An 18,016-nucleotide genomic window follows, 5' to 3' on the forward strand; every position below is an offset into this window, starting at 1 on the left:
CTGTATTTTTGTGTCTATGACAAGTGCATTGGAGCGACTATGATATCAATGAATACACATTAGAACCAGCAAAAAATCTTATCAATGCATCGCAAAAAGTACAAGAATTTCATCGACGCTATCCTCAGAAATCTAAGTCCCTTTGATGAAAGTTTTTCAGTGAAGTCTCTTCTCTTTGAAGCCTCTTAATCCTCGACCTTATAAAGAAGGGGGAGAAGGAACTTCTAAAAGACGTAGTTATAGACTACAAATTTGTAACCTGAGATCATTCTTCTATGTTTAGTGCTTATTTTTTTGATCTGATATGGATAGCCAAGAGATAGATACCATACTAGTTATGTCCTCTCAACCGAGTATCTCACGAAGATGACCCAGAGATGAAGAACTGCATGTACCACAAAGGCGACTAATGATACCTAGTAACAAGTTTCTAGTGATTGCGTTTGAGGTAGAACCTGCCTATGGAGATCTTCTCGAAGGAGTGTTTACAGGGCATTTTCATAATAAAGACACGAAAATTCATGCTTAGTCAAAAATCCAAGGCGTAGGACACTATCATTGGTTACAAGGACCAATGAATTACTTATTACACAAACAACAATTAGAGTATATTGTAGACACTATGTGACAAATTTTTAACTTCTTATGTTGGTACTGACTCGCAATAGGAATGTTTCTCGAAGACCTCGAAGCTAAAAGCGGGGATGATATCAAGGACATATACTATAAAGTTGTAAAAGATTTTAGAAGGTTCTAGAGAAGCTTTGTAATTTGTAGAAGCTACTTGAGAAGTTTTCAAGCTCGTAGAAGGTTCTTGAGAAGCTTCCTAGTTTGTGGAAGCTATCTGAGAAGCTTCCTAGTTTGTGGAAGCTACTTGAGAAGCTTTCTAGCTTGTAATATATATAGGAGCCGAGATTGAGAAGATCCTTAGTCTCGACAATACATCTCTTGGAGCTCTAGCTCACCTCTCTAGTGTTGTTCTTGTACTCATCTGATTAATCTAGTTCTTGCCAATTCTTCTTGAGCTTCTTGTTTAGATTTTCAATCAGTATTCTAAATTCGTGACAATAGTACTTTGACTTTATACGTGTCTTTAATTGACTTTTTGGGTTAGAAATATAGTCAACAAGTTGGCCATGTACCACACATGTTGTAAGTTTAAAGACCAAGCTAACTATGTAGTCCACATATAGAAAAACTTGCCTTCTAAGTCAAGGCATGTGTCCTACAAAGTCAACACATATTGGAGGTCCTATAGAAAATCACCACGTAGCCCTTAGTTAGATAGTATATATAGAGACAAGAGTAAAGCTTTCTTCACACTTGTCAATTCTTTTCTTGCTTCTAGTCTAGTTTCAAGAGTCTCAAGTTTTCTTTTCTTTTGGCAATAAGCCTTTCCAATTTCTTTTAATATATGTACTTTCTTATTTCTATTTTGTCACTCTTTCTTTGATATGGATTTCATTGGTTTATACATAATCTTTTAGTTCATGTCCTTGACAGATTTTGATAGATGTCATCAATGAAAAGCTTTAACTTTCTTTACTATATTTATAAGAGTCTTTGTTGGCTTCTATGTGCATTCATTTATATCATATCCATACCAATGAACTAAATATTCTAACTTATTTTTGTATTGCCTTGCTTCTAAGTCTTCTACTAATTTAAATTCTTGATTATTATGCACTTCTATAAGAGGAAGTAGCATTTATCTTCTTCTTAAGATATTGACTATTTTATGTGGCTCAAAAAAAGAAATGTGAAATATAGGGTGGATCTTCATGGACTCTAATAGATATAACAATAAGCAAAAAAATTGACTTGTTTACTAATAAAAAAAGGTCTAAGCCTATGATAGTCCAACTTTTTACAAGAATGAGTAGTCTTGATATTGCATCGAAGTAACCATACCTTATCACCTACGTTGAATTGTTGTTATTCCTTACAATAGGCATCTGTATTAACCTTTTGTCATTCTTGAGCTCCCTTAGATTGCACCTTCATTGTTACATGTAGCTTTGACAAATAATTTATCAAAACTTTTATCATATGATTATCAAATTTTGAAATGTTAAATGTATCAAGTCATAAATAATAATTATAATTAGCAAAGAAAGATGTTTTTTAAATGAGAGAATGTACTAAATTATTATATGTAAATTCTATCAATGATAAAAGAATTATCTAATCATCTTGATAGTAGTTGATGGTACACCTTAAATATTGTTCCAAAACTTGATTCATCTATTTTGTTTGCCCATCAATTTGAAGATTAAAACTTGAAGAGAGTTTTGTATCTACCTTTAAAAACTTAAAAAGGATTTTCTAAAATCTTGATGTAAATTGAATCATCTATCTAATATAATATCTTTAAGCAATTTATAATAGTATTAGATGTTGTTAAAAAAACTTAGCCATTTTTTTAACTCTTATAGATTTTATCCATGGTATAAAATGAACCATCTTGATAAAACAACCTACTACTAAAAATATAGAATCATACAAATCAAAGACTAGAAGATTCGTGATAAAATCCATAGAAACTAAAGACCATGGTTATTCTGGAATATGTAATGGCTAAAGAAGTCTATAAGATTGATGGCGATAAGTTTTGGATCTTAAAAAAATATTACATGATTATACAAAGTCTTTAATTGCCTTCTACATTTGAAGCCACTAAAAATCTGTAGATATTAGCTTCAAAGTCTTGTTGTATGCAAAATATTCGGCTGTTGAAAAATCATGACAACTTTGAAAAATACATAATTGTGCACCACCTTTTGGAATGTATAATCATCCCTTGAAATAGAGTAGGTTGTTTTTGAACTTAAATTTAGAAGTATCATGAGATTTAGAAGAATTATTTTTGATATCATGGACAAGAAGATGAGAGGATATACTTGATTGAATTTTCTTGACAAAGATTGAATCAACAATCAATTTTGATTTTATTTGCTTAATGATAAAAATGCTCCAACTTCAAAAGAATCATTTTTTGTTGATTGAAAGTTATATCTCTATTTTTTGGAGTAAGATAAAAACATTAAGAAAAGATGTCTAAAATACCCTATTATTTTTTGAGTCAATAAGTCATTTTGAAATCAAATCTTGATAAAGGCATACTCCAATGAGTTTGGCGATGATTTAAAATACGTGATAACATGAAATACTTGAGATTCTTATAATCTATATATATATATATATATATATATATATATATATGGTGATTGAACTTGAGGTGCCTTCTAAGTAATGACACCATTCTTGAAATGAATCCATGATTGGCAGGAGCTCTTTGTTGTGGATCTCATAATTAATCTTTAGTGCTAAATTTTTTTTGTAATAAAAAGCTACTAGATTGAATTTATCATCTGCTTCTATTTGTGATAATATTGCACTGAAGGCAAAGTCTGATGCATCTGTTTCCATAAAAAATACCTTGGAGAAGTCAATATGATATAAAATTAGTACAAAAGTAAATTTCTTTTTAAAGCATCAAACAATGCTTTGGCTTCTTTACTCTACTTGAATTTGTCTTTACAAGTCAAATGTGTAAGTAGAGGTGCAACTTGAAAAAAAATCTTAATAAAGATTTGATAGTAATTGATAAAATCCAAAAATCATTGCACATCTCTTACTATTTTTAGAATATTCTAATTTATGATAATATAGACCTTCTTTGAATCTATTTCTAGCCTTTTAGTAAAAATGAAGTATCTTAAGAATTTAACTTAAGTAGTGTGGAATACACACTTTTTTTTAATTTGGCATATAATCCTACATTTTTAAGTTTTTGTAATATATAAAAAACATGAACTTCATATTTTTCTTTGTTCATAGATTAAATTCAGATGTCATTGAAATAATAGATGATAAAATCAACAAGAAATTCACAAAAGACATCATTCATTAGATGTTAAAAAGTAGTTGGTGCATTTGTGAGTCGAAAAGGCATCACATTATATTCAAAATGTCCATACTTAATTTGAAATCTAGTTTTCCATTCATCTTTTTTTTTTAATGTATATCAGATTATATGCCTCTCGTAGATCTATTTTTGTATAGAACTTAATTTGATTCAATTGATCAAGAAGACTTGAAATTAAAGGTAGAAGATACTTATTCTTGATAGTGATCTTGTTGAGTCTTTGATAGTCCATACATATCTGCAAAGATTCATCTTTTTTTTTTCACAAATAAAATAAGAGCTATAGCTAGAGATTTAAAATGACATATAAAATTCTTAGCCAAGTTTTTATCAATGTATTCCTTGAATGTAGCCAATTCTTTTTGTGATAGGCTACAGATTGGTCCAAATAGTGGTTGAGTTCCTTCATAAGAATCGATAGAACAATCATAAGGATAATACTTGAAAAAAATATCTACATTTTTTTTTTCAAAAATTTCTTGAAAATCTTCATATTGGCTAGAAATACCAATTAATGTCTTTTCACCATTATAAATGGGCATGGCATATAAAGCAAAAGATAATTCTTTTTTTGTGGCATGTATAAAAGCTCTCGCACCTACTAGTAAAGGTTTGGATGTACTAGACTTATATATTCTTACTTGACTAATGAGATTTTGGATTAAACTATCAAAAAAAATTAAGGTTACAAAAAATCCAATCTATTTTAAGGTTATATTTTTTAACCATAATAATCTTAAAATAATTGAATTAAAGGAAGATCTTATCATATTGAATATTATTATATTATTATGATCTTTAATTTCTACATCTTAAAGAATAGACTCATGAGTAATATCTCTAAAAAAATAACAAATGATTATTTATGACTTCTATATGTATAGACTTAGATTTCTTGGCTGAAGATATTTCTTGTTTCTTGATAAAAATCTTTGTTTATAAAATTGGCTGAGGCTCTTCAATCTAATAATTTAAAGACTTTGTGATTTTTAGGTCTTAAATACACATCTATTGTAAAATAAAGTGAGAGATCTTAGGAGAGAATAGAACCTTTATTAGGTGTTGCACATGATTCTAGTCGCATGGTCTCTATTACAGCTAAAAAAATTCATTTTTTTATACATTATCTTCTTTGAAAATTGTACTCTTCATTTTATAATTGCATTGGTTCTTTAAAAAATGTTGAATAATATGCTTAGCTTTTCCATAATATAAGCAAAAATCCTCTTAACAATGTCAAATCTTTTCTTGCTCAATGAAGAATTTAAAATATTTCTCATTAATTTGTATTGATTTTGGCCTTGATAAATAATTTTTTGAAAACTTCAAAGCTGTTATCATTACTTGGCTTGTTCTTCTCTAGCCAAATCTTTGTTTTTGATAACTTTCAAATAATTGATTGTTGGATGCAATGGCTTGAGTAATAAATTATTCCAAAGATTTTGCTTTTGGCATTGTGAATATCAAACATTTGATATTATCCTTCAATCTATATCAAAAATGATTGATAAGGGCTTTATCATTGCAGTCCATGTCGCAAGTAAGGTTTTGGAATTTATGAGCATATATAGTATCTGATCGTGATTCTTATTATAAAGATAAGAGATTGGTCATTGTTACTCTTTCTTGATTACTATCTCCAAATATAGGTGTAAATACTTTTATGAATGAATTCAAATCAAAAAGTAGTTATGAATTCTTTTTAATTAATGGTACAAATCAAAATCGAGTACTTCCAAATAAAAATATACCTATAAATCCAACTTAAGTAAATCCATCAAGATATTGAAAAAGATGCAATCTTAGATAGAATTTGATTTATTACAGAAATCCTCAAAATTTTAATTTTGTTCTATTAAACTTATCGAGTATACTAATCCGTATCTCTATCATACTTGTAAAAACAAAACTTTTTGGATTTGGTTGTGAGGTCAATCTACTTGCTTCCTTCAAGTACACAATTTTTTGACATAATTTTTAAATTTCTTCTATAGACATAGGATTACTGTTTTTGTGGTTGGTGCTGGTGATGCATAAAATTTTCATTCTAAGAGTGTTGATAAGTTTGTGTAGATTTGCAATAGTTGTAAATCTATTCTTACTTCCACTAAGTATAGCATCCATGATTTTTCTTTCTATTTCAAACAACTTTATAGATTCAAAAAATGAAATTAGAAGAAGATAATCGGCAACATCTAATATTGAATGAAAATTTCTACAAAGAGGGATAATTCACTTTCTTTTAAAAAAAATCATTATTATAAAAGTAAATAATTTTTTTTAAAGGTGAAAAATCTACAACCTTTAAAATATAATAATAGATGTGGGATAATTCACTCACTTTTTAAATAAGAAAAGAACAATAAATTAGCACTCTTGTCAAACTATCAAGGACATGAACCTCAAACAATTAAAATGTCAATATAGTCTTGTGTCACTCAAAAAGACTAAAAAATCACTCAAAGATGATATAGTATTGAATTAGAATAGCTATTTCTAAAGATAAGAAGACTTAGAAAGTCTTGAAACAAGATTAAGGTCTAGAAAGGCATTGACAAGAATAAAGAAGGCTTCACTCTTGCCTCCGTATATACTCTTAACTATGAGCTATGTGGCAATGTCCTGTAGGACCTTTAAAACGTGTTGACTTTGTAAGACATATGAACTTGCAAGGCAAGTTTTCTAAATGTGTGCCACATAGTTAGCTTATTCTACAAGCTATCAACATATAATTAACTTATTGATCAAGTTTCTAACCTATCAATCAACTTCAAATACATGTAAAGTCAATGTACTATCTATAGAGCTTTTAGGAAGCTTCTTTAGAAAATATTATAAAATAAATCGATTTTTTTTTTTTTTTTTTTTTTTTTTTGCTTCTACTTAATCATATAGATAAATATTAGAGTAAATATGTATGTCTGTGACAAATGGTGTATCTACAAAAATTTAAATCTAAAAATATTTTATTAAAAAAATATTTTCTTAATAAATTTTTATATATAATTTTTTTTTTATGCAACATATATGTAAAAATAATGTAAAAGCTAATTTATTCTAATACTATGTCTTTTAATAATTTTAATAGTGGTTAAATAAAGCACTTCAAAAGATTGTGAAAATTCCCTCTAAGTTTTTGGTGAAGTGCTCAAAATGAAATTTCAAACCAAAGTTTGATGTTTTAAAAAAGCTTGAAAGCTATTGTAACGAATCCTAATGTTATTGTCATCTTTTCTAGTTTTTCTCAAAAAAAAAAGTATAAGTGTGCTTAATTTAAATTTTCTTTATCTTTAATGAAATAGAAGTTATTCCCAAGAAGTTTTCATGCTGCCACGTCGGAATTACTCTTTAAATTACATTCCGAGAACGCTTTGAAAAAGTTTACAATGGTCGGAAAAAGACATGACGTGGAATTAAAGTACTGCGTGCGGAATGTGATGAACAGAATTGCAACACAGGAACATGGATGGACAGATTGATAACACGGGATGGATGAGGTGGAATGACGGGCTGGGAACGGGGTAGGGGCAGGCTGGGACGGGAGGGTAAAGACGAAGGGGGTTTGGGGGGAGGGGGGCTCGAGAGGTAGGGTGCACCGCACAACAGATCTCGCTGCCTCTGCTGCTGCTCTAGGTCTTCTTCTCCGTCTTCATCTTCTTTTACGACGACCCTCTCCTTCACTTACTTCGAATGCGTGCTTCTCCACCCTCAATCCTCACCTCAGCCCTCCTCCTCCTCCTCGTCTTCCTCCGCTACCATGTTCCTGCCTCCTCCCCCGACTCCTTCTCCCTCTCTTGTTCCTAGCCCTGGGAGCTCTGACCTCTTGCTTCTCTCCTATTTCTCTTCCTCTGTTCTGGATCATTGCGGCACTCTTCTTCTTCTTCTTCGCGGATATCGCCTGCTCTTCTTGTAGGCTAACTTTGGATGCCTTGAGCTCTGTGTGCATCTTCATCTTCAATCTCGCTGCTGTCATCAATCGGCTTGTAATTTGGCTCTCCCAGGGATTGCGGAGGCCTTACTTCTTCGTGATGTGCAGCAGCGAGGAGAGGAATTTTGGGTTGCAAGGGTAGGTAGTCGTAGTGGCAGCGTGTTTTTTGTAAATTTTCGTACACACGCGTCTGGCTGTTCATAGGTAGAATTTCTCCAGTATGGCTATTCATTTCAAGTTCAGAAGTGCAGTTGAGTATGATTCCATCGATATTGATGGCCCGTTCATCTCAATTGGTTCTTTGAAGGAGAAGATAGTTGAACACAAGAACTTAGGTAGGGCAACGGACTTCGACCTTCTCATCACCAATGCGCAAACAGCTGAAGGTAATCACCGCCAGCTTCTCTTGACACTTACTTAGTGCTTGAGTTTTATTAGAACCAGCCGAAAAGGCGGTATATTCCAAATTTTGTATCTTGTAAGCTTAGTAAGTTTCTCGCATGGTGTTGCTCTAGCGGTAGTTCTGCAACATTTGGCAGTTCAAGCTGCACACCATATCTATAACACGGACAGTCTTTCAAGGCAGCGTTCTCTCCCTCTCAGTACCGTTTATAGACGTTCGTTACATGCTTTGGTTGGAGACGCGCCGGTGCGTTGCTTCACTCAACGCAATTTTGTTTACAATGGCATGGGTGCAGCTTTCTAGGTCTAGTCAATTTTGGGATAAATAGGTTGTCTCCTTAGGGCAGTGCTGAGACATTATTGCTAAATCGAGTTATACTTTCGGATGCTCTTCGGTTGAAGCTTGTCTGAATTGTCCTCCATGATCAGTTGTAATTATCTCACTACCTTTTCAGCATCTCAACGTGTTTGGCCTGATACACATTGCCACCCAGTCTGCGACTCTCATTTTGGCAGGATATGTGATTTCGCAGAGTCTAGGGTTTTCTTTTGAAGAAGATAAGTTGTGGTCTTCATGGGAATTGGCACAACCAACATGATTTTGTTCGTCATAATTATAAGATCCTTCTTTTCATCTTTTCAGCACTACCTTCTTGATGACAATGGGGCGTTCCTATTCGTGTCTTTTCTTAGGTGATCAACTAGAGACGAACGTTTGAAGTTCAGCGAATTGTGGCCTAAATTTGTGTCTCAAGTGGATAATTACCTCTTGTGGTCTCCACAGTCATCAGTAGATGAGGACTTTCTAGCATCTTAAGATCGTTTAGAAATGTTTGCGCAATTGATTTGCTGAGGAAATATTTCCGGGTCAATGTAATCTGAATGGTCCAAGTTGCTAAGAATGTTTCGATCTCATAGCTCTAAAAGTTGTAGGGATTTATAATACGGTCCTTATGTCATGTCCTTAGCACCTGTACTTACGATATCTTACTGTGTTGCCATTTCAGAGTATTCGGATGAATCTTTTCTTTTGCCTAAAAACACAAGTGTTATTATCAAACGAGTGCCTGCATCTCGCTCAAAACCAGTTCTCCGAGTTGAAGAACAGTATAGTCCTTTCACCTATTTGATTTTGTAGGAAATATGCAGCTTGCTATACATGAATTAGCGTGTCCTTAACCCTCTCGTCCGGTGGTGCTCTAACATGGCATCCTCTTGCTTTCGCGTTGTTCAAGTTAATTCTGAGATACGTAATATTTTGAATTCTGGTGTTGACAGGCCGAAGATTCATGGATCAGTGGCAGACTCGATGGTTGGTGACTATGGCAGGGGAACAGAGTCAACATCTCAGGCTACAGCTCTTTCTGTATGTTGTTACTTTTGTTTTCAATACTTCTTCTGATGTCGTAGATTGCTCCTCTCTACATGATGTAATATTCTTATTATCAGTTACCGAGTTTGTTAGCTTCTACATGACGTCATTGATACTGGGCAGGTTCTGGCGTTTGATCATATGATTTCGTGGTTCCCGGTTATAGTGAAGAAGTCAGTCATTAAAAGTGGATTTTACTAATAAGGTGGGGGTGGTGGTGGTGGTTCAGAATGTCGGAATGGATAGCTTGGATGATTTCGGTGTCGACTTGTATGCTATACCTGAGCCTGTTGTCAGTAAGGCCGACCTGGATGAAAACACTCGTATTGCTGCCATGGTCAACACAACAGCTACAGAATGGCAGCGGTTAGTTTTTATTTTAAAAAAGTAGCCATTGATTTGTGTGACTCCTTTCCAAGTGTGTTGTCAACGTCGTGTTGGTCGTAAATTAGGATAGGTTGTATGTGGTATATGAAGTTGTTTCAACTTTTCTGATTTTACAGTATTCTTGATGTTAAACCAGGCAAACACATGAGGGTCTTGGTGGAGGTAGAGGATCCGGACGTGGGGGCTATGGAAGAGGAAGTGCAGCCAGGGGCGGCGGAGGTTTGAATATACCATCAACATTCTTTCATTTGTTTTTGGGAGCTTTGGTTGGCATGCTGACCTTTGGTCTAAAATTAGTCGATTACTACATGTTGAGAATTCGATTTCTTGATTTTGTGTCCTTATTGCAGAGGTAGTCCCGTGATTCCATCACTGCGTTTCTGTTAATCCCAGGCTTTTTCATCTGAATTATCTGGTGCAGGTCGTGCTTTCGGAAGGGCAACGCCACCACAGGGTTATGTGTGTCATCGATGTGGTCAACCAGGTTCGTAGTCCTAGCTGTGATTGGCAAACGTTTTATCACTGCTGTTATCGAGTATGCCTTTGATCATATTTAACTTAGTTTTCAATTTGGTGTTAGGCCTCATCTATTGCTCCTTTGCATCTGTTAAGCAGTCAGGAGAATGATCCTTATTATCTAGGACTTCGAGGTTCGTTCTACTGATCATACTCGATGTTTTCTTTCCTATATAGGTCATTTTATCCAGCATTGTCCAACCAACGGAGATCCTACATATGACATGAGGAAAATGAAACCACCTGTGGGCATTCCTAAAACCCGATTAAAAGCTGACCAGGAGGGCTCGTACATACTACCAGATGGATCAGTTGCTGTTATGCAACCTGACGAGTAAGTTTCTTCTCTGTACACTGCCCTTAAACAATGTGTTGTCTAATGCTCAGCATTTTACTCTATGCTTGTGCCAAACAGTAATGTGTTCATGTATAGTTCGATCTCTAACCTTCTATGGTTGTGCACATTTCCCAGATCGGTTTTCGCCAAAGAAGCAGACGCGTTGTTGGCCATCAGACCAATTTATTCGGAGCCACCTCCAGAGTTGAAGTGTCCTTTATGTGGCACCATTTTTAAGGACGCAGTCATGATACCTTGCTGTCAGTATAGTTTCTGTGATAAATGTAAGATCTCTATGCTATACTTTTGAAACCTTCAAAACACCTTTGAAAGAAACATTCCTTTATTTATCCGTTATCGGAGGATTATAGGGGGTGACATACATCAGGTTCTGAGTGTAAATTTCATGATGACCGCAGGTATTAGAGACGAGCTGATAGCCAAGGGAAAGTGCCCTCAATGTGAATCTACCAAATTCAAGAATGATGATCTGCTGCCAAACATCAACCTCAGGCAGGCAATTGATCGTTTTCTGGAGGCACAAATGACAACTAGTGGAGCGTCCGACAGTTTTTACAAACAGCATCAGTTGCCTGGTATGTTTAAGACTACTCTTAAATTTGTTTTCCGTTTTATTCCCGGAGCCTTTTTTCTACAGTCAATTTTCTATTTCATATTTAAGAAGTTGGTTTACACACCGTAGCATGCATAGATTGTTCTTGTTGCCTGGTAGTGACAAGTTTGATACTTTCTGTGCTGTCTGTAAGCAGGATCCTATTTTCACTGTATCCATTAATTTCTTTCGGTGATGAATGCTTTTTGTTCTTGCTGTATGTATTGGATGCCTGACATTTGGTGACGGGCTATGTTTAGATGTGGATTCTGGTCCTCGGAAGGTTGCCGCACCTGCTGGTTCACGCCTACAAATTGAGCTACGAAAGCCTGTGATCTCCACGGGTGCACCTGTTCAAGCACCTCCTTCAAAGGAAGTCGTTGTGGAGGATGCAGTAGAGTCGTCAAAGGACAAAAAAGAAAAAACTGAACAAGTTGAAGGCTCCGCTGTTTTGACTCTTGGAGATGAAGACAGTGGAGGTGCCATTGAAGGCCCCCCATCTAAGGAATATGCAGCAGAAACTTCGGGAAAAGAGGAAGCTGGGGTTTCTCTTAAAGAAGAGGAAAGGCAGGGTTTTGTAAATGACGAGGGAGAAGCAGGCATGATATCTAAGAATATCGAGCCTCTCTTTGTTAAGGAGACGGATGGGGTAGCAGTGGAGTCTGAGGTTAGCAAAGGTGTGTTTTCACTGAGGAATAACATAAGTTTTTCCCAAAGTTTGGAAGTTAGATGTTGGAGTTTTCCCCACAAGTTGGATTTGCTGGGTCGTATTCAGTTTGAGACATTTATTTTGCCCATATTGGACAAAGTGGTGCCGAAAGAAGGCTCTCTCTGCTCTATCCTCTTTCTTTCTCTTTCCTCTTCTCCCCCCTCCCCCCCTCCCTCTTTTTTTTTTCTCGTTTTCCGCTTCCCTTGGGTCCCCTTTTAGGATTTGTTTCTGTTATGCGACGTCTATTTAGCCTTCATTTCTTGTGGAAGTAGGCATGTTCCAAACTCTGCTCGTACGCGACATACTACCCTCTTCACATAGCATCACATCGCTGCATTTGGATTAAGCATGCTAAGGTCATGTGTTCCCCACCGTGCACTTTGTCTTTGCAACTGGTATATAAATATCATACCATACTAGTGGACGCATCATTCGGCATTCTATACGAGTTCAACCAGGTGAACCGAAAGCTTCAGGTTTCGTATTTCTTTTGTGAGCATTTTGGTACACCCTGACTGTGCTTTGGCTGATCTATCTCAGGGAAAAAGAAGAAGAAACGTTCTCGTCCTGTCCAAGCAGGTAGGTTTGATTAATATTGTTACTTGCTGTGAATTTGTTGCTTCTCTGAAGAAAGTTTTATTTGAAACACCCATATAGTTAGCACATATTGGCTGTTTGAAGAGGAACGACAGTGGAGGTTGTTCTCTACATTTCTACGGATGTTTTGTTTGTTACTTCTGACTATTTTGTTGATCACTCTAGAACCGGTCAGTAATATGAGCTTATGAAATGGTGTAAATTATTTTAGAGGTCGTTTATGAGCATTGTCATTCTGTAGTATACCAAAATTATGGCTGTACTTTGTATTTCCTTGGGATTTCATTGTGTAATCATTTTCTTTTCGTAAGTTTTCAACGCTCCTTAGAGGTACTTCCTTCCTTAATTGGGTGACCTACAACTAGGATTTAAAGGTTACTTGCTATGTTTTCTGTGGGAAACGGCAGTCGCTCTCAGAGCTTAGGTCGTAATTCCTTATAATTGGCTCTTGTCCAAGTCCTTGTTGGATTTTCATGTCTATGGTGTTTCTTGAGCTCGCATTTGTGATCTATGACGATTATCATAAACGAGACCATTGGGGTTCCATGATCGAATTTCTTTCTTTCGTTATCAATGCTGACGAGCTAGTGCACTGAAGCAGATGGAGCCGCAGATAATATTGGCGGAGGCAAGGTCAGAAAGGTATTACTCAGATTTTAGATCGCCCAAACGCAACGCTGAACTGGTTTTCATGAATTTAATCTGTTCTTCACGTCAAGGCTAACAGATACATTATTTTTTAATATAGAGTGTATGGCATGAGTAATCACAGAATGCTGGTCACGTGAATTCTGGTGGATAAGTTAAGGAGTTGCTTTAAAACTTTGCTTATGTCAATTTTATCTGTTAAATATACTCTACCTTTAGTATTCATCACTGCTCACAACGTTATGTAGGTCATGGTTTTCATAATTATGTTGTCATGTCCCAAGATGTTTACTTCGCAGATTGTTTGGGAGTTTTTGGGACTTAGTTGTATTTTATTTTACCTTTCTTCTCTATTGCCCTCCTAGGTATACCTCGGAAAAAACGCATGTGTACATGTGGAAAATTACCTTAGGTATGGGTATTGTTTTCAATCAAGGATCCCTGAAATCGATAGTTCCTATGTTTTTGGTAGTATTAAACATTTGTTGCTTCGCATACTGATAATGCGGATGGATATTTAGGGCACGCAGGGGGAGCGCGTTTGCTATTTATGTGGCTCTCCTGATCATTTTGCAAGGGATTGCATCGACCATGGAGGCCCAGGCCCTGGTCCTTATGGTGGTCCTCATCCTGCCATGTTTGGTCCCGGTAAGTATCTTGACCATTCTTGTAACCTCTCTCACAGCAAGGGTTGCGTCATGGAATTAATGTTTCTTTAAGTGATCGAGTTTTTTTACCTCCATGTGAGGGACCATTTTTTGCTTTGAGTTTTTTTTTGCTTTGAGTTTTTTTTTTTTTTTTTTTTTTTTTTTTTTTTTTTTTTTTTAAGTCTTTTTTTCTAGTCAACTGTTAAGCAGATCTGCAGCCTTAAACTTTCAGATCTTTCATTCACATTCGGGTTGTTTTGGACATTGTATAGTCCTTTGTTGTCCCATCGACTTTGGAATGTTAGTTCATTACGCTAACATGACGGATTTTTGGTACAGGAGGAATGCCTCCTATGGGTGTACCTCCTTATGGTGGGGCATACAATATGGAATGGCATGGTCCTCCAATGCCCCCGCATGGTGGTCCATTTGGGTATGGTGAAGGCATGCATGGACCTGGTCCTGGAATGATGCCATTTGATAGACCAATGATGCCCGGTCCTGGATATGGTGCACCTCCGTTTGGAATGCCTCCTATGTATCCTGGAATCCCTCATCACGGGTATGTATTTCGTCTCTTTACTAAATTTATGATAATCCTAATCTGTTTAATATTGTTTGCCACATGTGAAGAAGCTCTATTCAGGGTGTCTGGATTGTGGGTCTCAAATTTTTCTCGATCTTCTTCCATTCTTTAACATTGGCGACCTGATTATGGCTGGGATGTACAGTTACATGAGGGGACCAGGTATGATGGGCATGATGGACAGACCTCCTTTATCTCGAGAGGAGTTTTTGGAAGTTCAGGAAAGACAACGTCAAGAGAGACACCGTCAGCATCGAATGATGGAACATTCCGAGAGGTTCGTAAGCATGAGCATCACTTGACAGATCTGATTTACTTATTTGTGATTTATTTTTTTGATTCTTCTAATCTGTGTGTACGGAAATTCTGTTTAAAGTTGGCATTCATAGTTACTATGTTGTCTGTTGTCTGTTGTCTGTTGTGGAGTACTTCTACCAATGTATATTAGAAGTTTTATTATTGTTACTATTATTTTCAACTTGAGTTGCATCTTGTGGTCTTTTTTGCTTGGCTTACAATTAGCTGCACTGTTTGTTTATTCTGTTGTGGGATTCCTTCGTAGTGTGCGTGTAGATTTATCTGTAGTGAAGTAAAGAAGTTTGTAACGTACTCCATATCTAATGTTGCAGGCATCCTCTTTAATTGTTTTGTGTAATGACGATCGTTTTAATAGTGTTCATCTGTGTCTTTTATGTTGCAGAGAATGGTCTCCAGAGGCTCTATTTCCAAGGGATAGGGAGCGGGAGAGGGATGGAAATGTTCGACATCAGTCTCCAGAGCTGGAGAGTCGGAGGTTGAAGGAAACGAGGGAGAGGCGTCCAGATCACTATGATCATGTGAGGAAGCATGACGTTGAACGGGAATCTGGGGATGAGTTTTCAGATGACACTGAGTATCGTAAAACTAAAAGTGGCAGGATTGAGCGTAGAAAAGCTCCTGATAGGGTAGTGGTTGAAAATCGCCATTCTCGTAAATCTCACCTTTCTAATGATGATGATGTTACTTCTCTTGATGAACTTAAAACCCGACGGCCTGTACGGCGTGGTGATCGTGATGAAAAATTGCCTGAGAGGGACATGAGACGCGAGAGAGAAAGCAGTAGGCAGCACAGAGAGTTTGTGGACTACAGTTCTGAGCATGATGGTCCAGTTGTACCTGAAAGGCATGACAGGGAAGGTTCGCGTTCACTAAAAAGTCGTAGGATGGAGTCCAGCAGTAAGCGCATTAATGTCAGTGGCGAAAGTCGCTACAGAAGTAGCAAGAGGGAGATGCCTGAAGACTCAGGCCACTCTGATCTTCCTCCAGAGCCCCAGGACCTGCGATTGAAGCTCGGTCGCAAACGTGAAAAGGAACGTCAAGAGAGACGTCATCATGTGTATGATGACGCTGAAACCGAGGAGATTATTAAGGGAGAAGCTTTAGAAAAACCCAGACTTAAACGACACCATAGTCGCTCCAAGTCCAAAGGTGAGGAGCCTGTAGAATATGATTCTGAGGATTCTAGAAGGAAACAGAAAAGGAAGCACAGAAAACATTATGATGATAGTATCGAGGACAGACCTAGAGACATTCGAGAAAAAGACGTGGACGAGCCTGTCGCCTCCCGCAAGCTCAAGTCTAAGGGCGGCTCCAATCCATCAAGTAACAGCATTGAGGGAACCCGCTGGCAGCTGGTTGACTCAGCTGGAGAAATAGATGAGGGTCACAACAGCCATTCTTATCACACTAAAAGGAAAAGCCAACGATCTTACCGCAGCTAATTAACAGGGTTTGCCCCACTCTGTCCAAGAGGATTTCGCTTGGGAAAAAATTGATTTTCAGGATTGTCTATTGCTGGGTCGCTTTGAGGTTTCCTTCCAAGGTGCAAAGAGGTTTGGGTGGAAGTCGACTATTGCACTGCATGTTTTACACGTGTAGGTTGGTAATGAGCTTTTCATTTGTCTCTTCGAACGAGGTAGAGCATTTTGCATTTCATTTATGAAGAGGAGGGATGACGTTCACACTGGATTGTGATACATTTGGCCTTGTCATAACTTTCAAAGAATAAACAGGCTAAAAGTTTCTGTATGCCCCTGCTACAGCTCGTGTTCTATTTCGATGTACTGATGCATGAATTGTATAGATTTATGATACGTGAGGTAAGTTTCTAGATTCTGGGAAGTGGTTGAGTGTTTGTGAGTGGTTAGGAGTGGGAGTTTTTTCAGTTCCAGTGCAGGCAACTGTAACAACACAGTTTCATATCATTTTCGCTGTGCTTCTTGTGAATTTGAAGGAGTCTGGATGCAGCCATCAGCTACACTGCATCCTGTTGCGAGAAATACATCACATGCATATTCCGTAGTACTTCCACGTGCTTGTTCCCCCAATTTGCATCAAAATTTGAATTCCCTTCTTGCGGAGACAGGCAAGATGACTGAGATGACCACGATGAATGCCATAGATGAGAAAGTTGAATGAGGATTGTGTCAGTATTGATTGGACTCAATTTATCATTCATTTCTGAAATATGATGGCTGAATGCGAAAGGCTAAAATAGGCTTGCACTTGACATGGAGATGTTTGTTAGGGGTGGCCAGGGAGAAACAACTCCCAAACACAATTAATGTCTATTGTACATATTCATCCAATTAAAGAATTTTCGTAAGTGTAATTTGGAATCTCTATTTATCTTGGTATCCTATCAATCATATTTCAAGTGGAGGTATTCATGATTAGTAAATATTAGCAAATATAGCAAATAACAAAATGTTTTTTTGTAACAATGTCTACAAAAAGTAGGCCCTAAATCTTGGAATTTTCTTAGTGTAAATTTTTTTTTAGAGGTTATGGTGTAATGACATAACCTGTAGTTGTTTCTTCTTTAATTTTTAATTTTTAATTTTTTTTATATATTTCATACAAGCAAACATAAGAAGGTTTTGCCCTTGCTTGCTATTCTTTAAGATTAGAGGGTTGTGGACTAGGGCAACTTCTTATAATTTAATATTACCATATAGATGATCATCCATAAGATAATATTTATTGACTAGTACTATTTTAGAATTTTTTCTATCAAAGAATTTATAGATCTATAGCTCTAATCTTTTTATTTCTCAATCAATACAATAAAAATAATACAATCATATAAATAAAATCTTATATAACTTACTTGTTTAATAAATTAGAAATTAAAAAAAAATTGATTTCAATAATTTATTCAATCTATGAACTTGAGCAATCCTTGGACATCTTCATAGAGCATGCATTTTTGTTGCTTGTACAACCATTGTTTAAAATTAAACTCATACATATATTTCATAAAACATTATTACTATTATAGTTATTAAATTAAGAGGTGAAGTTATAA

At 36.1% G+C, this 18,016-nt stretch overlaps 1 protein-coding gene across 2 annotated transcripts; it reads left to right on the forward strand.

The window, feature by feature from the left end:
• The first annotated feature begins 7,535 nt into the window (after positions 1-7,535).
• Positions 7,536-16,737, forward strand: LOC112283008 (uncharacterized). 2 transcript variants are annotated; one of them, XM_024521310.3, is made up of 16 exons: positions 7,536-8,242; positions 9,266-9,365; positions 9,537-9,624; positions 9,860-9,996; positions 10,154-10,236; positions 10,439-10,501; positions 10,711-10,867; positions 11,006-11,154; positions 11,290-11,466; positions 11,744-12,160; positions 12,733-12,771; positions 13,391-13,431; positions 13,959-14,085; positions 14,424-14,646; positions 14,816-14,947; positions 15,371-16,737. In XM_024521310.3, exons 1-16 carry the CDS (start codon positions 8,077-8,079, stop codon positions 16,428-16,430), a joined length of 3,159 nt encoding a protein of 1,052 aa, XP_024377078.1. In that variant the 5' UTR covers positions 7,536-8,076; the 3' UTR covers positions 16,431-16,737. The 2 variants fall into 2 exon arrangements, with proteins under 2 accessions (XP_024377078.1, XP_024377069.1); XM_024521301.3 differs by having other exon boundaries at positions 7,542-8,242; positions 13,388-13,431.
• Positions 16,738-18,016: the final 1,279 nt, after the last annotated feature.

This window comes from Physcomitrium patens, chromosome 1, assembly GCF_059467195.1.
Source record: "Physcomitrium patens ecotype Gransden chromosome 1, ASM5946719v1, whole genome shotgun sequence".
In the NCBI taxonomy this organism is placed as follows: domain Eukaryota; kingdom Viridiplantae; phylum Streptophyta; class Bryopsida; order Funariales; family Funariaceae; genus Physcomitrium; species Physcomitrium patens.